At 41.0% G+C, this 26,365-nt stretch overlaps 11 protein-coding genes across 11 annotated transcripts; 5 read left to right on the forward strand and 6 right to left on the reverse strand.

Moving 5' to 3' along the window:
- Window positions 1-182: 182 nt before the first annotated feature.
- On the forward strand, window positions 183-3,608 carry ARO80 (Aro80p; the record flags this gene model as incomplete). The annotated part of the gene is made up of 1 exon (XM_043193779.1): window positions 183-3,608. One exon carries the CDS (start codon window positions 183-185, stop codon window positions 3,606-3,608), a length of 3,426 nt encoding a protein of 1,141 aa, XP_043047089.1.
- Window positions 3,609-3,695: 87 nt separating this feature from the next.
- Window positions 3,696-5,393, reverse strand: KQ657_003043 (fungal specific transcription factor domain-containing protein; the record flags this gene model as incomplete). The annotated part of the gene is made up of 1 exon (XM_043193780.1): window positions 3,696-5,393. One exon carries the CDS (start codon window positions 5,391-5,393, stop codon window positions 3,696-3,698), a length of 1,698 nt encoding a protein of 565 aa, XP_043047090.1.
- A 2,308-nt stretch (window positions 5,394-7,701) lies between these two features.
- On the reverse strand, window positions 7,702-10,496 carry DLT1 (Defect at low temperature protein 1; the record flags this gene model as incomplete). The annotated part of the gene is made up of 4 exons (XM_043193781.1): window positions 7,702-8,222; window positions 8,361-9,086; window positions 9,181-9,193; window positions 9,951-10,496. 4 exons carry the CDS (start codon window positions 10,494-10,496, stop codon window positions 7,702-7,704), a joined length of 1,806 nt encoding a protein of 601 aa, XP_043047091.1.
- A 496-nt stretch (window positions 10,497-10,992) lies between these two features.
- KQ657_003045 (uncharacterized protein) lies at window positions 10,993-12,372 on the forward strand (the record flags this gene model as incomplete). The annotated part of the gene is made up of 1 exon (XM_043193782.1): window positions 10,993-12,372. The coding sequence occupies one exon, from the start codon at window positions 10,993-10,995 to the stop codon at window positions 12,370-12,372; it is 1,380 nt and encodes a 459-aa protein (XP_043047092.1).
- Window positions 12,373-12,597: 225 nt separating this feature from the next.
- Window positions 12,598-13,071, forward strand: KQ657_003046 (succinate dehydrogenase membrane anchor subunit; the record flags this gene model as incomplete). Its single annotated transcript, XM_043193783.1, has 1 exon — window positions 12,598-13,071. The coding sequence occupies one exon, from the start codon at window positions 12,598-12,600 to the stop codon at window positions 13,069-13,071; it is 474 nt and encodes a 157-aa protein (XP_043047093.1).
- A 69-nt stretch (window positions 13,072-13,140) lies between these two features.
- On the reverse strand, window positions 13,141-14,670 carry CLP1 (cleavage polyadenylation factor subunit; the record flags this gene model as incomplete). The annotated part of the gene is made up of 1 exon (XM_043193784.1): window positions 13,141-14,670. The coding sequence occupies one exon, from the start codon at window positions 14,668-14,670 to the stop codon at window positions 13,141-13,143; it is 1,530 nt and encodes a 509-aa protein (XP_043047094.1).
- Window positions 14,671-15,268: 598 nt separating this feature from the next.
- On the forward strand, window positions 15,269-17,602 carry RTT109 (H3 histone acetyltransferase; the record flags this gene model as incomplete). Its single annotated transcript, XM_043193785.1, has 2 exons — window positions 15,269-16,136; window positions 16,467-17,602. 2 exons carry the CDS (start codon window positions 15,269-15,271, stop codon window positions 17,600-17,602), a joined length of 2,004 nt encoding a protein of 667 aa, XP_043047095.1.
- A 150-nt stretch (window positions 17,603-17,752) lies between these two features.
- CDA2 (chitin deacetylase) lies at window positions 17,753-18,712 on the forward strand (the record flags this gene model as incomplete). The annotated part of the gene is made up of 1 exon (XM_043193786.1): window positions 17,753-18,712. One exon carries the CDS (start codon window positions 17,753-17,755, stop codon window positions 18,710-18,712), a length of 960 nt encoding a protein of 319 aa, XP_043047096.1.
- A 546-nt stretch (window positions 18,713-19,258) lies between these two features.
- On the reverse strand, window positions 19,259-20,245 carry KQ657_003050 (uncharacterized protein; the record flags this gene model as incomplete). Its single annotated transcript, XM_043193787.1, has 1 exon — window positions 19,259-20,245. The coding sequence occupies one exon, from the start codon at window positions 20,243-20,245 to the stop codon at window positions 19,259-19,261; it is 987 nt and encodes a 328-aa protein (XP_043047097.1).
- Window positions 20,246-21,474: 1,229 nt separating this feature from the next.
- NAP1 (histone chaperone) lies at window positions 21,475-22,743 on the reverse strand (the record flags this gene model as incomplete). Its single annotated transcript, XM_043193788.1, has 1 exon — window positions 21,475-22,743. One exon carries the CDS (start codon window positions 22,741-22,743, stop codon window positions 21,475-21,477), a length of 1,269 nt encoding a protein of 422 aa, XP_043047098.1.
- Window positions 22,744-23,058: 315 nt separating this feature from the next.
- Window positions 23,059-25,419, reverse strand: PXA1 (ATP-binding cassette long-chain fatty acid transporter; the record flags this gene model as incomplete). The annotated part of the gene is made up of 1 exon (XM_043193789.1): window positions 23,059-25,419. One exon carries the CDS (start codon window positions 25,417-25,419, stop codon window positions 23,059-23,061), a length of 2,361 nt encoding a protein of 786 aa, XP_043047099.1.
- Between the last annotated feature and the right edge of the window lie 946 nt (window positions 25,420-26,365).

Consider the following 26,365-nt stretch of genomic DNA (forward strand, 5'->3'; position numbering starts at 1 on the left):
AATTACATATATATATATATATACATATATATGATTGTGCAAAGAAGTTTATCTTATATTTACATTCCGCGCTACCATCCTTCGGTTATTCACGGCAATTCCTAAATCAAAAAAATAATGCATACCCATACATACACCATTTGACACTATTATTATTAATCTTTGACAAAGCACATACCCTTATGACTAACGCCGTGGCATTCTCTGCTACCGACCCGGGCAAGTTCAAACGCGCTTACAGAGCGTGTCTCAACTGCCGTTTACGGAAGGTCAAATGTGACTTAGGTCCTGCGGACTCTCCTCGACAGGGCAAGTGTGCCCGATGTCTTCGGGAACGAAAGGACTGTGTGTTCATAGAGAGGAAACGGAGTCACATGGAAACCGGGTCTGAGATTGTGACTACGCCGGTGAAGCCATTGACAGGGACCAGAGTGATTCTGAGAGATTCTGTTGATGGTGGAGGTAAGATGCAACTGGTTGCAGCCAGTAGCAGTCTTCGGTACAACAACAACAACAATAATATCAATACCGGAGGCGGCAAGCTAGCGGTGTCTCAGATGTTGAACCATGAAGGACAGGAAGAAAGAGACGCAGTCGAAAAGACAAGAGGAAGCATCAGTGGAGGTGGTACTGGCAATGACGAGGGTAGCACCGGAGGAGAAGAGCCTGAGTTTACAAGTCACATGGGAGGAGCCCTTGCGTTCTTAGCGAATGCTGCTGGATCCATGGCATCGGCAGACGAGAGAGATAACATTGATGCCAAAGAAAGAGCGTTACAGATAGAACAGATAGACCGTAGTTCATCGCAGACTCCATCACAAAGGGAAGGAGCAGCCGAAACCACTACAGGTAATGTTGATGATGGTAATGTTGATAACAATAATATTAACAATGATAATTTTGTTGGGACCGGTTCAGGATTAGGATCTGGAGGTGGATCTGGATCTGGATCTGGATCTGGCTCCTGCTCAGGATCTGGATCTAGAACAGGGTCTAGAACAGGATCACAATCTGATCTTGGTGGTGACTCGTCCACTAACGGGAAGAAGCACTCTATTCCTCCACTATTAAACCATCTTAAGCACGGTAGAATGATCATGCCACCAGCAGAGTCGATTTTCGCTACCAGACCCAAAGCTGCCGATAGTTTAGGGAACATTGAATACATTGGACCTCTTTCTGAAGGGGGGATCCTTACGGTTGAAGAAGCGCAACGACTCATTAATCTTTTCTTTACCACGATGCATCCATTCTTCCCTCATTTACCGATCTTCCTCCGGAACCCAGACATTCTTCCTCAATATCCCATCTTACTCTGTGCCATTATCACCATCGCTTCACGGTATCACCCGTTTGAGAACAACGTGGGCAACTCTCTGATCCCCAGACACATCGAAGTCCACGACAGACTTTGGCTCTATGTCCAGAGATTGATTTCACAGACTGTGTGGGCCGAAGCCAGTACGCGGTCGATCGGCACGGTATTTGCGTTCCTTCTCTTCACCGAGTGGAACCCCAGAGCCATTCACTGGCGTTGGGCAGACTATGCTAACAAGGCAGAAGACGAGGGCAGTAGTAATAGTACAACAGCCTCCACGATCACCAATACGGAGAAACCTCGTGGTAATAGCGGTGGTTCCAGTAATGCATCCAATCATTACGAGCAAAACTTGGCGGGGTTTGGGGCCATGAGAAGATCAGACAGAATGGGCTGGATGCTTATTGGATCTGCGGTCCGTTTGGCTCAGGATATGGGCTTTATGGACGTCTCGGCCAAAACGTTCCTTGCTACGCACATCGCTGAGATCAACTCAGTCATGAACATCAGTCGACGGTCGATGTTGGCTCAGTCGTTACTGGAGATCGAGGTTGATGATGATGATGATGACGAAGATGACAACGATATCGATAACGAAGGAGCCTCCAAAGACGCTTCTTTATTTGACAATGATAATGAAGACAATTATTCAGGCCACAAGCGGAAACGGAAGAGCAATAGCAGCAAATATGTTGAGGAAGACTTTGATTCGAAAGTGTTCACGCTAACTGAAGAAGCCATGAGAAGATTTGCGGCAGAGAACACCATCAAGTTCACCAAACCCCAAAGAGCTCAAATAGAATTGCTTCAAATCATGTCGTTAGGTCACGAATCTCTCTATGGGTACAAGGCTCGTTTAGGGGAATTAACCCAACGTCAAAGTCTTTCGGTGTTGAGCATTTTAAGTCCATTGATAAGTTCATGGGGTCGGAAATATCGTCTGCTTTTAGTTCCCATTACTCCCAAGTTCCAAAAGTACTCTCAATCGGTGCTTCAGAAGAGTCTTCTCGACCAGAACTCCAAGGTTGCCGTCCAGCTACAGGATGCCCTACTTCGGGAGTCATTTATCTTTGAGTACAACTATTTGAAGTTGTACATTTATTCGTTGGCCCTAAGTCCGACAAAAGTTGATTCTAACCCCACCACTGCCACCACTAGCCACAACAATAGCGACGGAGATAATAATAGTAATGCGACCACGACCAATGGTACTTCTTCTAAACGACGCAAGAAGACGGTTTCTAAGTATTTGAAGTTGGAAGAAATGGCTAATTCCACCAAATACATAGAGCAAGCTTTCAATGCAGCCAGTGAGATGCTTAACGTGGCCAACAGGGTCCACAGATTGAAGCTACTCCGGTATATGCCGACTCGATGGCTTACGAGAATCGTCAGAGCCATTGCGTTCATCGTTAAATGCTACATGACAATCACAGCTCATAAGAAGTCAAACAACAGCCAGAACCAGCAAATGGCCTTTGATGTCACAGTATTGTCATTATCATTGATCACCATAGAAGAGATCATGCACAGTATCCAGAGAGCAGCGTTATGTCTTCGTGATTCTTCACCGGATGAGCTACATTTGTGCACCCGGTACTCCAACATCTTGATGTTCTTGTATTCACAGATGAAGTCCAAATCAAAGTCATTGGGTGTTAGTGTTGGTCCCGTCAGAACAACAGGGAAGCAGCAGCAGCAGCAGTCACCATCCAGACCTCGCGAGAATGAGCATATGTCGACGACGAGGACGACGACGATGGCAACAGCCAACTCTGCAACACCACGTGTGAACGACGAGCTTCGTGGCCGCCACAGTTATGGCATGCCAACTGGTGCTTCAGGTTTCAACGTTGAGGGAACCAATTTCTTCGACAGCAGTCAACAGCAACTGCCGCCTATTCCACCTATTGAATATGCAGCTCCTACATATCCCGAACAGTACGAGATGTTTGAACCAAGCCCACAGCAGCAGCAAATGCACCAACTGCAGCAAATGCAACAACTACAGCAACCTGCTCAACTGCAGCAGCGGCAACAAGTGCAGCAACCTGCTCAACTGCAGGTGTTCAGCTTCCCTTCGTTATTCGATAGAGTTGAACCGGGTCCGTCCCACAGCACACTTCCTAGTGACGGGACCAACTCGCCGGTATCGGGGATGTTTGACGAACCAGTGATGGAATGGCTAAGAAATGAACATACTATTGGGTTAGAATTCGTAGGACCATGGACAGAGATGATCGAACAACGGTTGGATGCCAATGAAACGTTTGCATTTGGTGAGTTTTGAAACATTCAAATTATCGTCAAATATTAATGTTACACAGTTAACTTTATTATATATACCCATACCATTCCCCCCATTTGTTCCATACATTTATTCGTTCTTGTCGGCATAGACGTCCCAGCTTTGAATACTGTTGATCATGTTGAACAAGATATTCTTGGAGTGGGAGCTATAGTTGCTTATGCCTTCGTTCCAGTCTTCTCGGGAGGAGTAGGAAGACGGAGTGGAAGAAACAGGATCTTCAAAAGGTCTCCATGTGACGGTGGGGTTGATGTTTGATTTGATGAAGGCTGCCAAAGGTGGAGGGTTAACCAAGTCCAGACCAGATGAGGAGGAATTGATTCCAAACTCAGAAGGTATAAGGTCAATGTTCTCAATGGATTGTCGCAAGTTAAGAGTGAATCCTATCTCCGGAGTTTGCAATAGAAACTCATTGACATGGGCCAATTTCTTCATACAATTCAAGGCATTAATGTTATTATGGTCAGCCATATATTTCAAAAGTGCCACACCATGGGGGATCCGGTCAAACCCTTTGCCGATAATAGCACCTATTATAGCCACCATAATAGCCGAGAACAAGTGTTGAGAGTCCCAAAATCCCAATACAAAGAGTTGCTGATTGGCATAGAACGATAAGATGATATCGATCTGCGTATGGGCCACATGAATGCCCTTGACGATAGCCTGCAGTATCTCCGAAGGGTTTTCAAGTCTTGGAGCATCTCGGATAAACACCAAAAAGAGCAAAGGCCTAGTAATAATGATCACTAGTTGATGGAACCGGAGAAACAAGTTGGTTAAGCTTCTTCTTTCCCCAGTGAAGAGGCGTACTCTGTCGAATTCAGTTAGATAGGGCTCTTCAAAGCAGGTGACAAGCTCCCTAAGACAACTCAAACAATTCTTAGCTTGTTGTTTCTGATTGAATTGAGCGGTGTTGACGTAACTAACGGATAGCGTACGCATGTTGGCGCCATGGATTAGTTTCATGGACTTTGCAATGTACTTGGACAAATGAACATTGAGCTCAAGAAAGTTGACGTCAAAGTTATCCTGCAAATCAAGTGGATCGTCCAATGGAAGGTCTGCATCAGTGTCAACATAATTAATGTGAACAGGCAAACTCATTCTGTGGGTTGACCAAGTTGTGTCGATGACATACACACTCCAAAAGACTCTTTTCATCTTCTCAAGTAGTTTTCTTTTGACGAAGATCTCCTCCGGAGTGCCCGTAAGCTTCATTTCCGACTTCCGATGAAGTCCCTTGGCAAGTGTGGATCTGACAGCCACCCCAAAAAAGTTATAAACTGTGTTATAGCGGTTCAAGTTGACGGAATAGAGACCGAGAATCAATGCCGTCTGTATGAAGCACAAGTCAATCTCTTCACGGTTGAGATGAGCCAATTGCAGTGCCAATAGAAAATACTCTATCCCGGGTATTTTGACCTTCAGATTAAGTACCATGTGCGAGTTCAATAGCTGTTCGCCAAAGGCAAATGTACTGAAAAGATAGCATAAATGGCCGTGGTTGGTTTTACGAACGACGTCGGAAAATGCATTGCGTCTGTCAAACTTCTCGTAAACGTCATCAACAATGGGAATGATTGTTTCCATATCCAAAAGATAGAATTCTCCGGAGTAAGTGTTATTGACCTTATGGATTAACGTTAATGCGTGGGATTTCTCCGGAAGCTTGTGATACGCTAAATCGTACATTTTACCCTGCAAGAGATCGGTAACGAAATCTGGAAGCAAGAAGTTTTCAAGCCCCATGTCTCCCGATAGCATGTTATATTTATCTGCTAGGATACGTTCTTGTACGATGTCGGGAGAGTGCAGCTGCAGCAGTGCAGATTGGCTTTGCGGTTGTTTTTGGAGTCCATTGTATTGGCTAAGGGGGCTGGTGTTCATGTTATAGCTGCTATCATTATTATGGCTATTATTATTAGTAGGATGGGGTATTTGATTGGTATAGTAACTTGGAGGGAGCGGCTGAAAGGAGGGTTGTGGCTGATAAAGACTTTTGAAAAGATTATCCATAGTTGGCTGTGTAGGAGATGCTGGAAACATTTCTGAGTGATAAGGAAATGCTGGTTTCAACGGAAGAACATTCGACGTGTTAATATTTGCATTCATAGGAGGTGCATTTGCATTTGCATTTGCATTTGCATTTGCATTGACTCGGGCATTGGCGACTTGCTTCTCCAAGTCTTCCACTTTGGCATTGAGAGCGTCCAAATCACTCTGCATTATCATAATCTTTCTGTCCTTTGTTGGATATATACATGCATCAGCTTTGTTAACGGCCTTGCAGTTGGTACATGGAAGGTCCCCAGAACACTTGGTTTTCAGCAGTTTACACCGTTTGCATGCATAGTGCGACCGGCCAAACACCTTTAAAGGAACAGTCTTATGGATACTATTGCTCATGATTAGTATCAGGTATCCGTCCAGGCCCTCGGGCTCTGATTTCTCATTAGTTATGGAGTAAAAACTTGAGTACTTGCTTGAAATCGTCGGCATCATTTGTTCCCCTCGGATTTTGTGCGCAAAGGTACTCCCTTTTTCGATAGTTTTGGTTTCGGTCACCTGCGTCTTCTCCGAGGGCTTAACTAACGTTCGGTGTGACCTCGATTTACACTGCATGATTACCCGGGTTTTGAAACTTACGGAATTTCACTCCTATCGTGCAGATTACATACATGATGAGGGAGTCTTTATTCGTCATAACTACCTTACTTGCATTACATGTAGCTTGGTCAATCAATAAACTTTAAAAGTTAGATTACTGGTAACTAAATCCCCATTAAGAATACCTCTTGTAGCCTTAAGTTAGGGTTTATCGTTCAAAAGGTTGCGGTGGATAAAAGTTGGGCATTGCACGTCTGAATAAGCCGCGTTTTCAAACACATTGTATTATTAGGTGCAAAAACACTTTGTGCCGGGAATTATACCCAGAAAAACGACCGAACTTATTTACGATACCTGGGAAGGCGTAACACCTGAAAAGTATTACCTCGTAAATAAAAATCACATAGAATTGCATATGCATATGACCTCGTAAATGGCATCAACCTTCATGGTTACAGCCATTGGAAAATCAAAATAACGTTAAGGTTAATGACACTACAATTCCATACATGATCTTGAACAAAGCAGCAATTGTTGAGCCTAACTCCGATACGTACCTTCTATGACCGCATTTTTAATGGACCAAGCCTTCTTTCTTGCATCGAAATAGTAATAGATAATAATTCGCCATCCTCGGTTTCGACGCATGTACGGAGATCTTTAAGAATCAACGATCGGGCTTCTTCTTGTGATTCTCATCCTCGGAGAGTTTTCGGCTCTTAAGGCAAGTTCCGCTCCAGTTAGGTATCCGTGTATCCTCCGACTCAGTTATAAAACTTCACCATTACTAAACAATAGTTCCCTCAATACTTAAACATATTATCTGACTCAAAACAATTCGTTAAGCTTCCACACCTCTATTGATAAATCTTTGCTTGACTCCGGAAATAATGTATAAAGAGCTGGTTTTGAGTTTCATTTCATATTGGTCGTGCGAGACTCATAAAACGGTCATCACTAAATTATATCTATAATGCTCCATGTTCCTTCAATTCAAGTTCTCTTCTTAGAGAAAGACAAAGGTTCAATCTGTCACTCGGTTTTGGTTAGCCGCACGTCCAACTTCCACCCCCACTCACTCTATTTGATCGTTGCATATGGTACTGTTAGTGGAAACAGTACGAACCAATCTCATTCATTATAATCAATGGAATACGGTATCGTATTTTACAATATCCACAGACAAGGGCCCTGTATGCATACTACAGGGCACTCCTTCGGCAGTGTTACCGTCCTCGGATAAAATCGAACCTGAATGGGTAGTTCCGGTTCTGATGCTTTCAAAGAAGACAAGTGGTACAGAGATTGCACAGTGGTTCAAAGGCATAGCATCAGAAACCGGAACCCGACCTAAAAGAATTACCATGGCAATGGTTAATGATGATGGAACTGTCTTATATTATTTTGTGCACGATGGAGTAGTCAAGCCACGTCAGAATTAATAATAATAAATGAATGTGAATGATTAAACAATAGAACTGGATGTTGAAAGATTATCTTCATTTGATGGTGGTGGCGGTGTTCTTTCTATGGCTCTTGGTTCTTCGCCAATGGACTTTCTTCTGAAGTCGTAAACTCCAAACTCGTCATCAGATTCACTTTCTTGCTGAATGGATCTTTGTTTGAGCGAGGTTCTGCTCTCTGATAAGCTCAAACGATTTCTCACTAATGAACTCGATAAACTAGCACTTGTAAAACTAGGATGTGGTCTAACCTGTAGGCGATCTTTAGGTTGTGTTGCGATTGAATCATCACTGGATTTTCGAGTAGGGCGTCTTCTATTCATTTCGTTCAGATCAACATATGACGTACGCCAAACAGATCTTAAGGTACCTCTGGTCATCTCTCTGGATACTTCAGGCATACCTTCTAACGCACTTGCAGTATCGTATTCATCGAAAACAGAAGCCCAGTCCAGACCATACGCACTTCGTCTTCTCCCACTAGCAAAAGGCATACCTCTTAATGAGACTCCTAATATTTCATCTGGAGATGGGTTTTGACTTTGACTCTGGCTTCGACTTCGATTTTGGCTCTGACTCTCGCTTTGGCTTTGGCTCTCGCTTTGGCTCTGGCTCTGGCTCTGGCTCTGGCTTTGGCTCTGACTTTGACTTTGACTTTGACTCTGGTCTTGGGGAGTTCCATCAAGAAATCCATTCTGATTTGCATGAACTGCTTGGCCCAACTTATCAAATAGCACAATGAATTCAAACATTTCTTCCTCTTTTATCAAATCTGGTCCAAACCGAAACTTCTCATACAACTCAACAATCTTATCACCATCAACGCCTTGCTCCTCAACTCGGAACGTCCTAACCAAAAACATCATCAATTCTCTAATGGTGAAAGACGGGGGGAACTCCACTGAATTCAAAAACTTTTGATCGATCATCAACTTGTCACCCAACGATTTGATAATGTCCTCATAGCAAGCATCTGGTGGAAGCAACCTACCGGAGGTTGTTGTATCTTTAAATAGTCTTTCGTTTCTCTTCTGTACATAAGCTGGCGGCGAGAGTCCTGGATGATTAATTATCTCCTTTTCATTATAGAGTGGGCCCGCCTTAACTCTGATCTCTCCAACACATTGAGATAACTTGGTGTCAATGGCCTGGAACACTTCGGTCGGGAAATCACCTTCAAACGGCATGTAAGCCGAACTGGAAGTTATGTCCCGAAGAGCAGCTCGTGACTTGTACATCCGCAGAAAGTATATCACCAATAAAAGGATAAAGAACACAATATAATCAGCAATCACCACAAAAATCTTGATTCCCCAAGTTTGAGAGCCAAACGTTTGGAGCACCACGTCAAGTGGAGTGATCGTTGCAAAACCCAACAGCGATAATGCTAACAACACAAAGGAGAAACGATAGATCAGTTTTATAAGGATTTGGGGCCATCGCATGAGCGTATGTGACACATCTAATTTGGGGAAACTTACTTCGCCATGTCGTCTGTAAGGAGCAGAGCCGCCCACAACTTCTCTATTCAGTATTCGATCCATGTGTGGAATAAAAAGTGACATACTACTTCAAGATAATGATGATGCTTATTAGTACTATACTTAACTATGTTCTGAGTCGGGTCACGTGAATACGCACGTGATGCAAATAATGTTAGTTATCATTATACTTAACTAAGTGGCTGTATATGTGTAAACCTCGTATCATCACTTTCATAATCATCTTTGCTTTTAAGCAATGATATTCCATGTGCTTTCCCAATCCAATTAACGTATAAGTTTCGGAGAATGCTCCCCGTGTCGTATATATTTACGAATGTATCACTGCTTCTAACGTCATTAAGGTATTCTCTAGTAGTGAGGTTCTGAGCGGTTAGGAAAAGATGGAAAATAAGTAATAAGAGCGGGTATATCACAGCTGGGATCGTAAATATCACAAGAAATAAAGTCACAGGGTATTTCGTTATTGATTGTTTAAATGTGGTTATGTGGATTCCATGCTTCTCTTCAGCCGTTCGGAATCTTGTATATCGATATGCAAACATGTGAAGAAACAGTAATGCAACTAAGAATGATGCAGCAATGGTTGACGTTAACAAAAACCAATAGAAGGTCTTGGAGTTCCGAGTCCCAATACAGTTGTTCAAGTATAGACAATGATGATCATGATTAAGAACACAAAAATTGCATTGAGAGCAATGATGACATCGTGGAGGACGCCAGATATGGCATGTGGTGCAGTATTTGACAATAACACCCTTAACAGCGTCCCCTTTATGAGGAAGTGTAATGACATTAAAGTATTCCATCGGCGGGTGGATCACCTTAGTGAAAGAATCATCTTCGGTAAGACCTCCACCCAAATCACCGGGGATATGAATATTCCTAGGCACTATGCCAGGATCAGAAACCGCAGAATTGATAAAGAAATTGAAACACAACCCCCATACATATGTAAATAGTATCACTACTGATGGACTGTATCTTGTCCACCACCATCTGGCTTCTGTTGCCCAAAAGACAATCGCAGGAACAAGTAATATGATAGTTGCCGCCACATGGATGGGTTTAGACTTGAGAGTACGCCATCTACCGCCAAATATAAAGAGGTACCGACTACCTTTGTAATTCTGCACCTGGTAGTTCTTGGTTATGCTTTTATGCGCTTGCTTGCTGAACTGATTGGGATCCGTGATAAGCCAGTTCACCACAAGCTGATGGTACCACGGTAGTTGTTCAATAGGACGTATGCGAGGCTTTGAAGGAGCAGATGCCGCTCGTCCTGTCGTGGACATGCCTCTGCTATAAAGAAAGTAGTGGCTATCTTTCTCGTTATCTTCCTCGTTAATAACTGATCGCGGAAATTTGACACTTTGAAATTATTCATTATATCACATACGGCTGATATACATATTCACGACAAGAAGTGAGTTGCATATACATACATATGTGTTATTAATTTTATGCATCATATTCGAATCATTTAATTCGTATTTCTATTTTTTTTTTAGTACGTCCATTAAGGGTCAAATATTGATCACAATTATACTTACTCTTCAAACTTCTTGAGTATTAGTAAAATTAATTCTACGGGTCTGTAGGATCCAAGCAAATGTTCTTGTTATATCTGTGATATATTGCTTGCTACCATAATTTCTAAGCTCAACTTATTCACTGATAAAGCTTAGAGTTTATATGCGACTGCATATAGTTTAATAGTGCTAATTATTTTGGCACTCTCTATCATCAAAAAATTAATCACATACAGCTCCTTCTAAGTTACTAACATAGATGTTTAGAGGATACTCCCGAACCTTGGGCAGGGCACTCCGATGTCAGGCACCATTGGCCCGACGCAACATACAGCTTTCTCCTTCGCAACTAGCTTCGGTGAAAGGATGGGGTACCATTATTAACATCGCAGCAGGTGCATACATCGGAGGAGCTTTAGTATGCGTGGGGTCGCTTTATTTCATGTATTCTGATGCCAATAGTAGACAAAGCATACCATGGGAATTGTCCATAGAAGACAAGAAGAATGCGGTAAAGGCCATTAACAAAGATGATGTTTTGGATTCTCCTAAGTACGCTGTTAAACACTACCGTAGGCTTTTGATTGATCTTGCTAAACATGAAGACCCCAAGTTACAATGGGATGAAGAATCGGAGGGCTTTAATGTTCCTGTGATACTGCTGGAGGTTTTAAATAGCAAAAAATCAGAAGTCTTTGCCAATTTCTACATTGACATCTTACTTCGTTACTGTAAGGCACTTTTAGCTAAAGGTCAGTTGGATAGTTCGGTAGCCACCTTGAAGAAAGTCATTGATGATGATGGGATCTTCTTCAATGTGGGAGATACCGAACGGTTGAGTCAATGCTGTCGATTGCTCAGTAGAGTAACACAGTCCAAAGAAGAACAAGTGAAATATTTGAAGCGACTGATTCAAATGTTGTGTACAGTCTTCCCATCCATAAAGATATCACCCGAGTACATTCTACAAGAAGACTCAAGACTTACAGATGAGCTAGTTAGTTGCTTAAATACTTTGGCATTCACTTATGCTCAGCAAAGCAAGAGTGAGCCCAAGTCATCCAGTAGATGGAGCAGGAAATCATCTAAGAGAGAAGAGTTACTCAATGAGTCTCTTAAGCTCTATTTAGCTAACCTTAAAGTGCTTACGCATATGAAGAATTCAGTCAACAAAGATCCCTATCTTCAGGTTAAGAACCCGCTTTTCAACTGTTCCTTAGAAAACATCGATATACTCATAGCGGAGGTCAAGGCTCACATCAGTGAGGTTTTGTGGGGATTAGGCTATAAGAAGAATGCTACGGGGTGGGCAGAAGAAGTAGTGGAACAAACATATTCCTACCAGGGTAACCAAACTAAAGCCGCATATATACTTCAGAGTCAGCTTCAAGACTTGATCACAATGTACGATCGATTAGGAGAACAGAAAAGCCAGAGACGGTGTCAGAAGTTGCTTGATGAAGTAGAGATCTTTGATAGAAATGAAGACTCTTGGTACGATAGCGTGATCAAGAGATTCAGTAAGATTATCTACCACAAAGGGCCGTTAGGAATCATTGAGAAATCGTTAAGTGAGAGGTTTGGAAATCCCCAAAGAGTATTGGAGATTGAAGAGATTGAAGATGAAGATATTGAGTAATGTACATAGAATACAGCAGGTGTCTTGCGACTATGATTACCATTTTAGTTAAACTTAATCACGTGGTTTGTTCAAACCAATCAGATCCACTGATTTGGTAAGCGTGCTGTTCCGAAAAAGTCCGCTAAAAATCCGGGGACTAACCATAAAAAATTGAACCTACTAAAAAAGTAGTACCACTATACGTAACTTACTATTAGTTAACAACAAACAGCAATAATCAGCATGTTGTCCTTAAACAGAAGCATTGGCTTGAATGCCATGAGATCCAGCAACGTGATCAGACCCGTGTTTGTGCGGAGTTTCATCAAGACTATTCCTCAACCTCCTGGTCACATTGTTGGGGATGTCAATGATGCTTATGTTCCACCCCCACCTTCAAAGTCACATGGATCTCTCCATTGGACTGCTGAAAGAGTTGTAGCTGTTGGTATGGTTCCATTGGCAGTTGCTCCATTGATTTCAGGTACTTCCACTTTGATCGACTCTACTTTTAGTGCATTGTTGTTGTACCATGTTTACGCTGGTTTCCAATCGTGTATCATTGACTACATTCCAAAGAGAGTCTACGGCATCTACCACAAGCTTGTCATGTACTTATTGGCATTGGGCACTGGTGTCGCTGGTTACGGGGTATACCAAGTTGAAACCAAAGAAGGTGGATTTGCTCCAATTATCACCAAGATCTTTAAGGCCTAATAAAAGGTGGTATATATCTATCCATATATTTATTATTAATCTTATGTTCAATAAACAATACGTATCATATCATTCTGTGTAGCTCAACTTAGTGACTATCAAGACATTCTTTTGTAGATTACCAGGGAAGGGAAGTAACACCTTCGCTCTCCCCTTATCATCATCAACTTTAGATATGTGAATGTATCCCAAGACACTGGCCTTCAATAATGCCTTGATGGTGTACCCTGCCAGCGGTAAATGGGTCACTGCTACCACGCAATTCTCCAAGTCACTTTCTGTAGGCAGTTCGATAAGACTGTAGTACTTGTCCTCATGGCTGTCCTTCAGTTTGTCATCCGCCTTATCTCCTCCAGCTTCATCGTCATCGTCTCCAGCAAAGGAATCCGTAGATGGTAAAAACTGGTTGAAGTCCTCAACCTTCTCAAGCACCTTAAAGAAAACATAATCATTTATCACTATCTCCGTCTTGAACGGTGATAACGAGAGTTTGAAATTACCATTGAAATATTCTCTAACCATTTGCTGTTGTTGTAATCGTTTGGATCTTCCGTCGGAGTCTGCATCCAGTATTCCTCCACTCTTTGGTACTTTAACTATGGTGAGTGCCCGGAGTTTATGTTGGAACTTACGCTTCAAATCAACCAACACTCGTTCGTTGTCAAGAACAACTATAACGTTGATCTCAAAGTCACTAACAATCGTGTCCAATAGATCCAAGTTCTTCTTTAATGATGATGGGGTGTCAACAATAATCCCACCGTATCTGCACTCTTCATCCTCTTTCAACCGACTTAACACCGCAAGCGAAAGCTTCTCCGTCTGTAGCTTGTACAAGTCCGGGTTCTCGTCGACCAGGAAGAACCCAAAGTTCTTGACCAATGGCTGTTTCGGGTTATGTAACGTAACATTGGATGTGGTCGTGGTTCCATACCCTCCACAACTTTCCAAATCAAATCTATCGCTAACTCCGACAGCGGTTAAGGATGTAGGCATGGAGAAGACCCCTTCTTGAGGGTCCAAGTTGACCAATATAGGCACGTTCCCCCCCTTCCACGCATAACCTGAAAGAATCTTGGCTAGTGTGGTTTTACCCAGATTGTCATTACCAAGTATCAAGACTCTCGGTCCCAATTGAGGTTGCACACGATTGAGCATCAGTTGAAACTTTGCCTGTTCTCTTAGTGATTCAAGCATGAAATGTAGCGATAGATACTGTTTCATTGACTCGGTGTCATCAGATATATATTCAATGAACTGAATACTTTCAGAGGAATAACTTGAATGGTCGGTGTTCTCTATTAAGGTGAACTCAACAGTGCATCCTTCAATCTCATCTCCATCGGCAGTAACGACTTCTTCCAAGTTTTCCACTTGTTGTGGAGGAACGAAAAGTCCATATTTAACTCCCAGAAACTGATACTCGTATCCAATAGCCAATTCTGTACCAAAGATCTCTCCTATACCTTTGGTTACCTTTACTTTAACTATGTTCTTGTGAGGCACTTCGAATCTCCATTCCGACATCGGCGGGATGGTGATTGTATTGGTCACGCCATACTTGGCCTCATGTTCCTTAGAGAATCCCGGTAATGACATCAGACAATAGTACTAATACTAATATTAATAATACTACACAGTTGTACGCTTAATGCTTCATGATAAAGCTGACTATGTTACTTTATAATTTTTCATTTGAAGTCGTGTCTATACCGATAAATACACCTTACACAAATCTCTTTGACTTGTTTACATCAGTGGAGTACACAATAGTGTTCTTCCTTACATCATCATCAACAAGCACAATGGACCAACTGGAAACTGAGTAAGTGTAGGAAGAAGATTGTAAGGATAAACTTTTAATGTTGGAGTCACGTTATAAGTAAATTATCACAGTTATTATTACATATAGCCATTAAACTCATAAACAGTAACACATAAATACAGCCATCATACATATATAAGCTAATCAATGGCTTCATCGATGACCCGGATAATCAGAAAAAAACTTTGGGTATGTCTACTACTACTTATAGTACTGCTTCTAGTCTTCACTGAGGTGGCCAGAGGGTATAGTAAGCAAGCACTCACCACGCCACTAGATGGCTTGTTCAAGTGTATGGGCAATTCGAAAGTCACTGATACCAAAACTGGCTGGTTCGAAGTGGTAGAAAGAATTGAGAATCTGAAGTATACCATGGTTGATTTCAAGAAAGGAAAACAAGATGGCAAAGTTGATGATGATGGTTTCCTTATATTAACATTGATTCAATCACGGAGGTCCTTTGGAGGGGGCCGTAATTTTAAACATTATCTTGAACTCCTAGGTTCATTGGAGTATCCCAATAAGGAACATGTGGTTTTGGGACTTTTGATTGGCAATGCAAAATTATTTGATAATTTGGTGAAACATTTCACTGATGCAAATGATCTGATTTTCAGTCGTATCACATTGTACCATGCACCGTTCATTCAAGATTCGCAAACTTCCAGAGGTAATCGTCACGACAACCTGCTTCAAAAGGTCCGAAGACGTCAACTTGCAAGACTACGTAACTTTCTCATGATCCGAAGCTTCGGCGAAGAGCAACACGTTCTCTGGATTGATTCAGATGTTGAGGATATTAAAGATAAACAAATTCTCCTTCATTTCTTACAATCAGGTAAAGATATTATTGTTCCTCGGATCTCAGAAGCTGATAACGGTGACTATGATTTGAATTCATGGCGAGGTATTCGTACAGAACCTGATAAAGTTCAAGCAAAACTAATGGATTCTAACCAATGGGATAAAGTCACATTTATGCCTGAAGATAAACAAGTTTTCCATTTCTCCACGTTTCTAAAAGAACAGGCTTCCAGTCATAAAGAACCAGATTATGTGACTCCACTTGATTCTGTTGGAAGTGCCTTTCTTTATATTCGTCTGGAAATCTTACAACAGGGAGTTAATTTCCCTGCGTACCATGCCGTTGGTACCAATTGGCGTCGTAATGAAGGTTACGATGGGATTGAGTCCGAAGGCTTATGCTATGTGGCTCGTGTTTTGGGTTATACATGTTGGGGTATGCCGAATCAAGTAGCGGTCCATGCAATTTAAGATGATAGATGTTAGATGCTAAGCGGTGATTACCTTAAATCCACCGTTTAACTCCGCCCAAACGATATTTTTGTGGGGAAAAAAAAGTACGCGTTAGGCCACACCAAAATTTCTGATGTACTACTAACTCAGTCACGAGGCCCAACACACTGATAAGGGAACTCACAGCTGATGACGGGAATAAACTTGATTCATATTCAATCTCCAACATATGGGACTCATCCTGTGGTGCATTATTCCCCTCAAGATCGTCCTCGGCATTCACTAAAGGCAAAGCATTTTTTTCTCATCCTAGAGAATGATAAGCCTACATTTGCCTTGGAAGTCTATGTCTACATTAACGTATGGAATGATCGTGCCGAAAGAATGCTATATGTGTCGAAATGCGATACTGTGGGTATGCATCGAAGCTCTGTAAGATTTGGAGAGATAGCAACTTCTATGCTTGAATGGCTTGTAGCACAAGATCTTGGACAAGTCTATTGTCAGAACATAACCCGAGGCAAATCAACATCCTACTCGTCAGCATCTTTGTCCTCGTCTTCTGCTGTCAATGGAGAGAAAGAGGAAGTGCCCGTGAATTCAGTACACTTTGCATTGGTTCGTCATTTGAATCAACTACGTGCCCCACAAGGAGCTAAGGGAAAGTCATCCTATTCAATCACTGTTCCCTCTAACCAAGTTACTCGGATCTGTCTCTTCACACGTCCTGCAGAACAATATCTTTTTCCTGGTTCTGGTGGGAACATACACAAGCATACAATTGATGGCCAAGGACTACTAAGATGGTGGTTGAAGGTGTTAGATCCCTTAGTGGTTCTGAAGTATGGGTGTGCACGTATGACAATACCTTCCAGTGAAGATCAAGTCATTTCTAAATATTTGGCACCCCTTAAAGGCGATTGGAAACCAGGCAGTCTATTTGATAAAGGTTCCGGATCGTGCATTCGAGTGATTCCCCTATTACCTGATGATCCAAAGGGTAGGTTCTTAGAACACCTTGTTGTTGAACATCGATATCGCAAAGTGAATGTCCCACAGTTCTGGCAAGAATTGGGGTATCGACAAGAGTTCCGTTTAGGGGTATTAGTGGGAATAATCGGCATAGAACTCACTACAACTCCAGCTTCCTCATCGATGTCAAATGAGCTCAAGATTACAACCAACAAAGTATCAAGAAATATCTACAAGAAGCTTGTCGATGTTATCAAGAGTGGAGATTTTTCCGATGCCATTGATGTGGAGCAATTACAGAAACGTTTGCAACAAGTTGTGGAACTCCAAACTCAGTCTTATGTTCCTCGGATCATTTCAAAGGCCGAACAGATCAAAGCAACACCCATTAACAATTTGAATGCTATGATTAAAAGGAAAGCAGTACCGCAAGTTAATGATTTGACGACGTTGGTTAAGCGTCGGAAAAATAAATAATCCGATAACAAATATCTTTTGCACCAATTTGGTGACGCAGAAAATTAAACGTTATAATTTTTTGGCACCCAAAGGATTAATTTTGGGCGCCTATCTCATATACTTAATTCGGAAAGTCTGTCCAGTCAATTCAATTCAAGCCAATTCAACATGTTGGTTCAAAGAATAATGTTGATACCATTTGTTTATCACATCTTATTTTTCACTGTTGTTACCGCAGCTAGGGTCACGGAGAAGTTCGGGTTTGGATTGGACCGTTTACGTTCTCAAGATACAAAGACATCACCAAAACCACTTACCCCTGCCGAACAACCACTCCAATTCCCCCAATGGCTTGAAGCGTTCACCGGACTTAAATCCTGGCCAGGAAACGAACCACCATATATTCCCCTTGATTTCATCGACTTTAGTCAGGTGCCCCAAATACCCGCGCATAATCAAGGACAATGTCAAGGATTGGTGAATGCGTGTTCCTTTGACTGTTTTAATTGTATCAGTTATGACGATGTCTACACATGTCCTCGGTTATCTCAAACGTTTGACGACGGCCCCACGCCACAAACCATCAAATTGGTCCTGGACGGTGGTCTTAAGGACAAACTGACTTTCTTTACTCTCGGAGTGAACGTAGTGCGGTATCCTCATATCTATAGAGAAGTTGTAAGACACGGTCATGTCATGGGGAGTCATACTTGGTCTCACAAGTACTTACCATCTTTACTGAATGAACAAATAGTTGCCCAATTAGAATGGTCTATTTGGGCCATGAATGCAACTGCAGGTCATCTTCCTAAATGGTTCAGACCTCCTTATGGAGGGGTTGATGATCGAGTAAGAGCTATTGTTCGTCAGTTTGGTATGCAGCTGGTTCTTTGGAACATGGATACTTTTGATTGGAAACTATTTGATAACCTGAGAACCGAACAGGAAATCTTAGGCGATATCGATAAGTATACCTTGTCCAATCAGGGTCTGGGATTGGTCTTGGAACATGATACCACCTTAGCCACTGTTAATTTGGCGATTAATATTCAGAAGAAATTGCCTAAACAGATGACGGTCCCCCAATGTGTTGGGGGCATTGATTATATCAAATTATTCAAGGAGTAGCAATTACCCTATTAGTGAGTGGAATTATTCAGTTTCTAAATAGCAACCATTCCAGTCAATTGATGGTCTGTTTCAAATCACTATACATGTGGGTCCGGTCTACCCTCGGTTCGGCTACACCCTCGTAAATACTCTCCCGTCGTATTAATTGTTACACATACAGTAGTGGGGCATTGGGGTATGTATATTGATGGCTCCACAATGCATAACAATAAGTTACAAAGTCATTGTACATACGTTAGTGGAAAAACTTTTCGTAGACGTCTTTTTGAAAACAATATAATGGGGCACCTTAAGGGGTTGTCCCTAGTAATAAATTAATTAATAAACAACAAGGTAGTATTACAACCCAGTAGCCAGTTAGGGGTAGATGGATGCGTTAATATATAAACTTGGCAAACAATAAAGGCCTTTATTCAAATGCTTTATAAACAGCAACCTTTAAAATCGTATCATTACGAGAATGTAACAAAATTAGACAAAATGAAACCAGTGAGAGAGATAGTAAACCAATCTCTAAACAAACCAAACCTAATAAAAAAGTAATTAGGCAGAAGCAGTAAACAAAGGAGGTTTTTGTTCCATTACGGGAGAAATAACTTCAGCAACAACAGGCTTAGTGGCTTCACCAACAACACCAGCAACTTCTGAAACAGCATCTGTAGCAGGTTTGGTGGTCTTAGCAATTGTATCTACTGCCGAACCAGCGACAGAGGTAACCTTCACAACAAAATCATTGTTGACTAAGGTGGATTTAGCATCTTGAATTAAGGTATCGGCCTTTTGCTTGGTAGAGCTGGCTACTCCAGTGACCAAACCTTTTGTTTGTTCCAAAGATGGTTGAATAAATTTTGAGTTCAAGTCCTTAGCCAAAATGTTGGCAGTATTGTAAGAGGCAGTAATGTTCTTTTGGATAAGAGATCCTTCAGTGACATTCTCACGTTCACTGGTATAAGTTTCGTGAACTTGAGTGGACAAAGTAGTAGAAGTACTCCAGAGAGTCAGTCTCAAGGTCTTTGCCAAGGTGGCCAAGATATAAACCAGAGTAGCCAAAGCATCGGGATGTTCCTTACATTCAGCAGAAGTGGAGAGTGTGGTACCTCCAATAACGGCATCGGCATTCTTAGCCAAAAAAGTGTTAGCTGGAGCCACAAAGTTAGTTGCAATGTATGCAATTAACTTTGAGTAGAGAGCAGTTGGGGTATAAGGCAATAATTTAGCCACCAAACCATCAAAAGTTATCAACAACGAATCAAAAATTTCATCTGCTCCATTAGCAATGGTAACAACAGTAGTTGGAACAGGAGGTAACTTAGTCGCAATACTCTTGTAGTATTTGGAAGATACCACTTGATTAAATACCAGTGACAATTGAGCAGACAAATAGGTGACAATGGAGAGGGACGTGATAAACACGTAAAGTTGTTGTAAAGCCTGGTAACTCTTCAAATGAGACCAAGTCTTTAAGGTGAAGGTTGGAGAAGCAGGAGAAGCAGCAGCAGGGATAACGGTACCATTACTTTCAGAAGACATGGCAAATACTCAAGTATAAAATGTGGTGGTATAAAGTGGTATAAAATAAAATGAAAATGTGATAGGTCACAATTCAAAATTCAAGGGGGTGGGAGAAAATACTAGTTCCTGAAAACAAACAAACAAACAAACGACAATAATTGTAGGATATGCAAAGAGATGTATAGGAATCCAAGCCTATGTATTACTTTAAGTATAAAGTTAGGTGAAGGAGAAAGAGAAAAAAAGTCCACATGAAGTTTTAGGGATACCTTATATTTATATGTATAATATTAGTTTTCCATTGATGAGGATGCAAAAGAATAGCCTGGCATGTGAAAATTGGCCATCCACCCGTACTGCATGTATGAGAAGGAGACACGGTGATACCAAAGTTAGGGTATAGGAAGTGGTACTTTTAATTATTATTTACTGTCATAAAGGTTACTTGTATCAAGAGTGTATGTATATAACATACTATGTACTAAAGTGTTTACTAGTGCAAACTAATGGTCTTTACTACGTACTACAGCCTTTACTACGTAATATTATGTACCATTACTATTCCCTTCTACTACTGTATTGTGGATATGCTCGGTCTTTTATTTCACCGAAACTCTTGTCTAATTGTGCCATATGCTCTTGTTATCTTTTCCTAATTGAACTTGCCAACCGACCTTGCGCAGTTGATCTAAACTGGATTAAAATCATCATATGCATTCCGCTGGCTTGTCTATTTATATCTTCAGATACATTGTCTTGGTCCATATTCGGGATCCTAAAAATTGTGCAAGTAGCAACATTCGTATTATGATCACTGGGGCTAAGGTCCACCCTGTCCCGATTCCGAGAACCGGCTTCAGACCGACTTTGTGCCACTTCTTATCTTGAAATTACACCCGTTTTACTTCTCTTGTTCACCAATTTAGCACGGATTGCTTCCCCTATCTTTCGGGTTTATGACTTTGCCGCACTGGTGATAGCAGTTTGGCCTACAATCTCTCTGATCTGTTTCTAGAATCTTTTTCAATTATAGTTGGGGGATTTCTTTCATCGGCTAGTTTATCACGTGATATGCCGAGGGTCGCACAAACTCAATATCTTCGCTTTATTATGGTTTAATTCAGCCTCGCCATTAATCAATCAATTTTATCATGTGAATTATTATTCTACTACTATAAATCTTTCATTATGTTCTAAATAAGCTATAAGTAAAAAAGAAATACTTTTAATATTATTGTATTGTATTATTATTGTTGCTTACATTCAGGAGGATTCTCGGTACGACCACCTTCTTCATCATCATCATCGTCGTCATCATCATCTTCTTCCTCATCATCATCTTCTTCTTCTTCATCTTCTTCTTCAAATCCTTCTGGATATCCAAAGTCAACAGCATCACCAGTAAACCAGTCAATAGCTCTGGGGATCAAGCGATCCTTAATCTCTTCACCCAATTGGTAATCCAATTCCAAACGAGCTTCCAATTCTCCATCTTCTTCTTCGTCCACTTCTTCTTCTTCTTCGCTCTTGGTTTCCTTGGTGTCTTCCGCTTCATCTTCTTCAGTCACCTTTGGAGGCTTTGGTGGGTCAAAGAAATTGAAAAATGATTCGGTCGGTGTCAACTTTTCAATAGTCCGTGTTTGTTTAGTTGTACGATTACGTTGCTTCCGTCTTTCGATATTTATAGTGACATTGTCCTCTTTAGTCTTCCAGTCAATCTCACACCCTTCAGCGTGATCATAGACAAAATCTCCACTGTAACCCAATTCAGCTTGGTAGTGATATGTTTTAGTTAAGGTCTTATTGGAGAAATATGTGTTCTCGGGACTGAACTCGAATATCAACTGGAACCCAGGAGTCTTCAAGTATTCCATACGCACATCAACCAAATATTGCATCACTTCGCTATCACGATCAGTGATGGTTTCAGCAACAGTTGGTAAGTTTTCTAAAGCAGTCAACCAGAAACCAGGAATACCCTTTGCAGGTTCTTCTTCGGGTTCACCGTCCTCTTTTCCATCTTCATCTTCTTCAGAGATTTCCTTAACCTTTTCTTCTTCTTCGTCATCCTCTTCATCCTCTTCATCTTCTTGTAAAGTCTTACCTTGTTCGATCTCTTCACTAGAAGGTTCTTCGTCACCAACAATAATCCGTCTTCTACGGGCATACAAGGGCTCGTACTTGGCAAAGTAACGTTTCTCCAACTCCAACAACTCACGTTGGAACTCAGCCTCCAAAGTCATCTGTTGTTGTTGAATGCTCTTTAAGCCAAACACCCGGTCCTTCACCACCGAAGGTAACAGTTCAATATAACCCAGAGGAGCACCAACTAAGGGGAATAACTTGTCGCCCACCATAGATAAAACAACAGGGTTGTTGGCGAAGTTCTCTTCGTTGATCTTAGGCATCGTTGGAGGTTGGTTACGTAAATAAGAGTTGGTAACACTTGATGGAGTATTCTGAGGTGTAGGGGCCTTTGAAATGTCGGCGGCTCTACTTCTAATCGGTTCACTCATGGTCACTAACTTTTTTTTCTTTTTGTATCAATGAAATATGACACGTCTGATGGCAAAAAAAAAAGTTAAAGGGAGTAGTTGGTAGGTAGGAAAGAGAGCGATGTCCAGTCCCTTTCTTTTCGGTGATGATTATTGACGTGGTTTCAAATCTAATTCTTTTTGTGTCATGTTCTACCCCCCCTGTGTTGAGACGTTTCAGGTTCGATCCTCGACGGGGTTATAACCGCACACAACTACATTCAATAATAGTATGCTGTGTATTTATATAATCATATATTTATTCATTTCTCATAGTATTTTTACTTAAAAGCTCTCTCACTCTTCCTTCTTCCCATCTAAATAAAGTTCAACTACTTGCTTCCTCTTTTCCCATTGGTCAACTTGACTTAATTTACTCTCGATCTCACTGATCTCCTTATCAATGGTTTGCAAGTTCTCTTCACTGGTCAAATCATGTAAACTCCAACTTCCAACCTCGTCTATTTCTAATACTAAGTCGTGATATTTCATCAAAAGTGGGCGGTGACTTAGCGTGATATACCGGATCTTTTTCCGTTCCAAAAGCTCAAACAAGTACCCTTCCACATCAGTACTCACAGCATTTGTCAGTTCATCCAATACTACCAACTTCGGTTTCTTGAAAAGGACTCGAGCAATCAGGATCCGTTGTTTCTCTCCTCCAGAGAATACATCCTTCCAATCTTTACGAACATTGAAGTTCCCTTCACGAGTTAAAAGGTATTCCAACTTAACCTCTCTTAAAATATGGAATAAATGATCATCATTATATCCCATTTCTAACATATCATTATAAGAATAAGGATAAATGATTTGTTCTCTTAAATTCCCTTGGGTGAAGTAACATTTCTGAGGTAAATAATAAATATCATCATCATTAGGCTTCAGAAGTAATCCATAGTACAACGGCCATAACCCAGCCATAATACGTGCAATAGATGTCTTACCACATCCATTATGACCCAAAATAAGTAAGTTCCAGTTGTTCAGCACTTGGAATGATAAGTTATTGGTTATTAGGTTAGTACCCTCTGGACCTTGAGCCAGAGGTATAATAATAGGAATATTCTCGAAACGAACTCCACGACGATAATCATTTTGAATGGTACCATTGATACATGAACCACCTTCTTCGGCAATCACCTTATCATTTGCACCGTATTGAAATCTAGGCGAATGAACCTTATGTAAGTTTGTCAACAACTCAAACACACGATCAGTGTAACCAGTTAATTCGGAAATATCTTTAAGTGAGTACATCAATCTGCTTCCAGCATCAGCAAGAGAAAGCAAAAGTCTCTTGTTAATAATGAACTGCCGCATATTTTGTCTTTCATTGGCTCTTGACTCAGTAGCGGTGTCGTTATTATTAGTAACACCCGTAGTACTAGTACTAATAGTTGGAGCAGCCGTAATAGCAGTAGTACTGTTAGTACCCTCTCCACTAACATACTTAAGGAAATCATCAAGGAAAACAGGTAATCCTGCAAAAATATAACCCCAGGCAGACCAAGTATACTTCAAAACATAATCTTCAAGAATATTATAAGTGAATGTGATATCAATTTCCTTATTAATATGTTTCATCAACTTATCAAAAGTCTCCAACAACTTATTCCTTTCTGTGACGGAACCCTTATAAAACCCGATTTCTTCACTATTTGTGATGATATTTAAATGTTGGTTATAATAAGTACCTTCTAATTGGGTTCTTTTCTTTGATAACTTCCCAAACGAAGGTGTGTACCGTTTAAGGACTGTAGCTGTTAGAAAGTAGTTGGCAAAAATCCCTATAATGGCACCAGTTCCTAAAGCATCTCTAAGATAAACCAGAAAGAACACCAAATCGATAGCTGGCTTCCCCATCGAAGAGAACAATGAACAAATAGAAGAACAAAACTTCTCCACGTCATTAGTAATATATTGATCAATATTGACCAAAGTTGGAGAGTTAAAGGCAATCTTGTAGTACACCATTTTGTTATCCAAATACATGTCATGGATATACCTAGTCAAGTTAGCTCTAAAACTAAGGGCCAATCTATTAGTTAAATATTTGATGGCAGCGTTGGTATAAGAAGCCGGAAATGCAATCAAAAGCCAATAAATCAAATCTCTGGCAAATTTCCTACCATTCCCACCAATCAAGTTCTTGACGATTTGACCATCCAACTTGGCAACCAAAAGCGACAACCATGTTCTTAACACAAGGAAGAAACATTGCGATAACAAAAGATACGTATTTTTCAGATAGTACTTGGGAATAAGGATACGCCAAATAAGAGCAATCTGTGAAAGGAACCGGGAACTAAACAACAGAGAACTTTGAGTATCATGTAACCGTTTATCAAAGTTCTTATACAAGTATTTATCCAGAGCATACAAATCTTGGTTTGGTTTAGGAATCACAATTCTCTTAAGAGTCAGCTCATCCTTGGGTTTAGGAACGTACAATTCACGAGCACCGGATTTCTTCAAAATCGAAGATGATTGACGTATCAATAGCGGTCGGTTCAGCTTACGGTTGTAAACATAATCCTTATACAGATGGATCAAGGACCGTATACAGAAAATGGCCGTGAACCCTAAGGATCCGGCTAATGTAGTAAGGAAAAGAATAACAGGACGTGATTGGTAGTTGATCGACACCCTATTCATACGGTACTCCCGTATGAATTCCTGGATGAGGACCACCACTATCTTATACCTGTTTGTAACTGGACTTGATAGTTTAGAGACGGCTATCATTGCAAACACTCAGACAGACACAGTGAGTCGTATATATGTTTCCGTTTATAGATAAGAAGATATTGTTGACCACGGAAGAAAGAACAGAAAAAGCACATTCATCTATTTGAACAAACGTTATGTGACGAATTGTGGGGGGGGTTGATGTGGGGGTTTTGTGTCTCGTATGTTACCATTTTGTCTGACCCCCTCTCTATGTGGTAAAACTTTCACATGGGCCGAGAAGGTATGCCAATTTTCGCTTGAATCAGTTTAGTCACGTTCTAGGTCACGTGAGAAAGTTTGATGTAGTGTTACATGGTACCTATAACAAGGTTCTACACGGTTTTATACGATGGCTATTGAATGGAATGGTGGGGTTCTAAAAAGCTTTGTGTTGTTTTTGGTTGATAGATTGTTAGCAGCATAGCATGTAGCAGGTGCAGATTTCATATTATCAAGATCAGATTGGGTGTTAGGGTCCTCGGAATGTAGAGAAGATTACATAAAGAGGACAATAATCAATTTCAACAAGACTGCACCAACTCGGATCTAACGATGGAATTAATTACGTCCATTTTGACCCGAAACAAGGTTAATCTCTGCATCTGAAGCAGTAATCAGGATAATGGCATATTATTTTGAAGTATGCCTGGTTTCTGTGTAAAAATTGTGAGATAACATTGATACAATATTTAATTTATTATATAATGCATTTTATGCTCTTATTTGTACACTAATGGACTTTCGTTGCTATAAACGACTTAAGATATCAATAAGAGTATATGTAGAGAAGAGACTGCGTTGATCTTAAGTTTTAAACCTTACAAACCCAAAGAATAAGAAAATCCCCATTATTAGCTATACGTTTCACCGA

Source organism: Scheffersomyces spartinae (assembly GCF_019049425.1).
Source record: "Scheffersomyces spartinae strain ARV_011 chromosome Unknown scaffold_27, whole genome shotgun sequence".
NCBI lineage: Eukaryota > Fungi > Ascomycota > Pichiomycetes > Serinales > Debaryomycetaceae > Lizanozyma > Lizanozyma spartinae.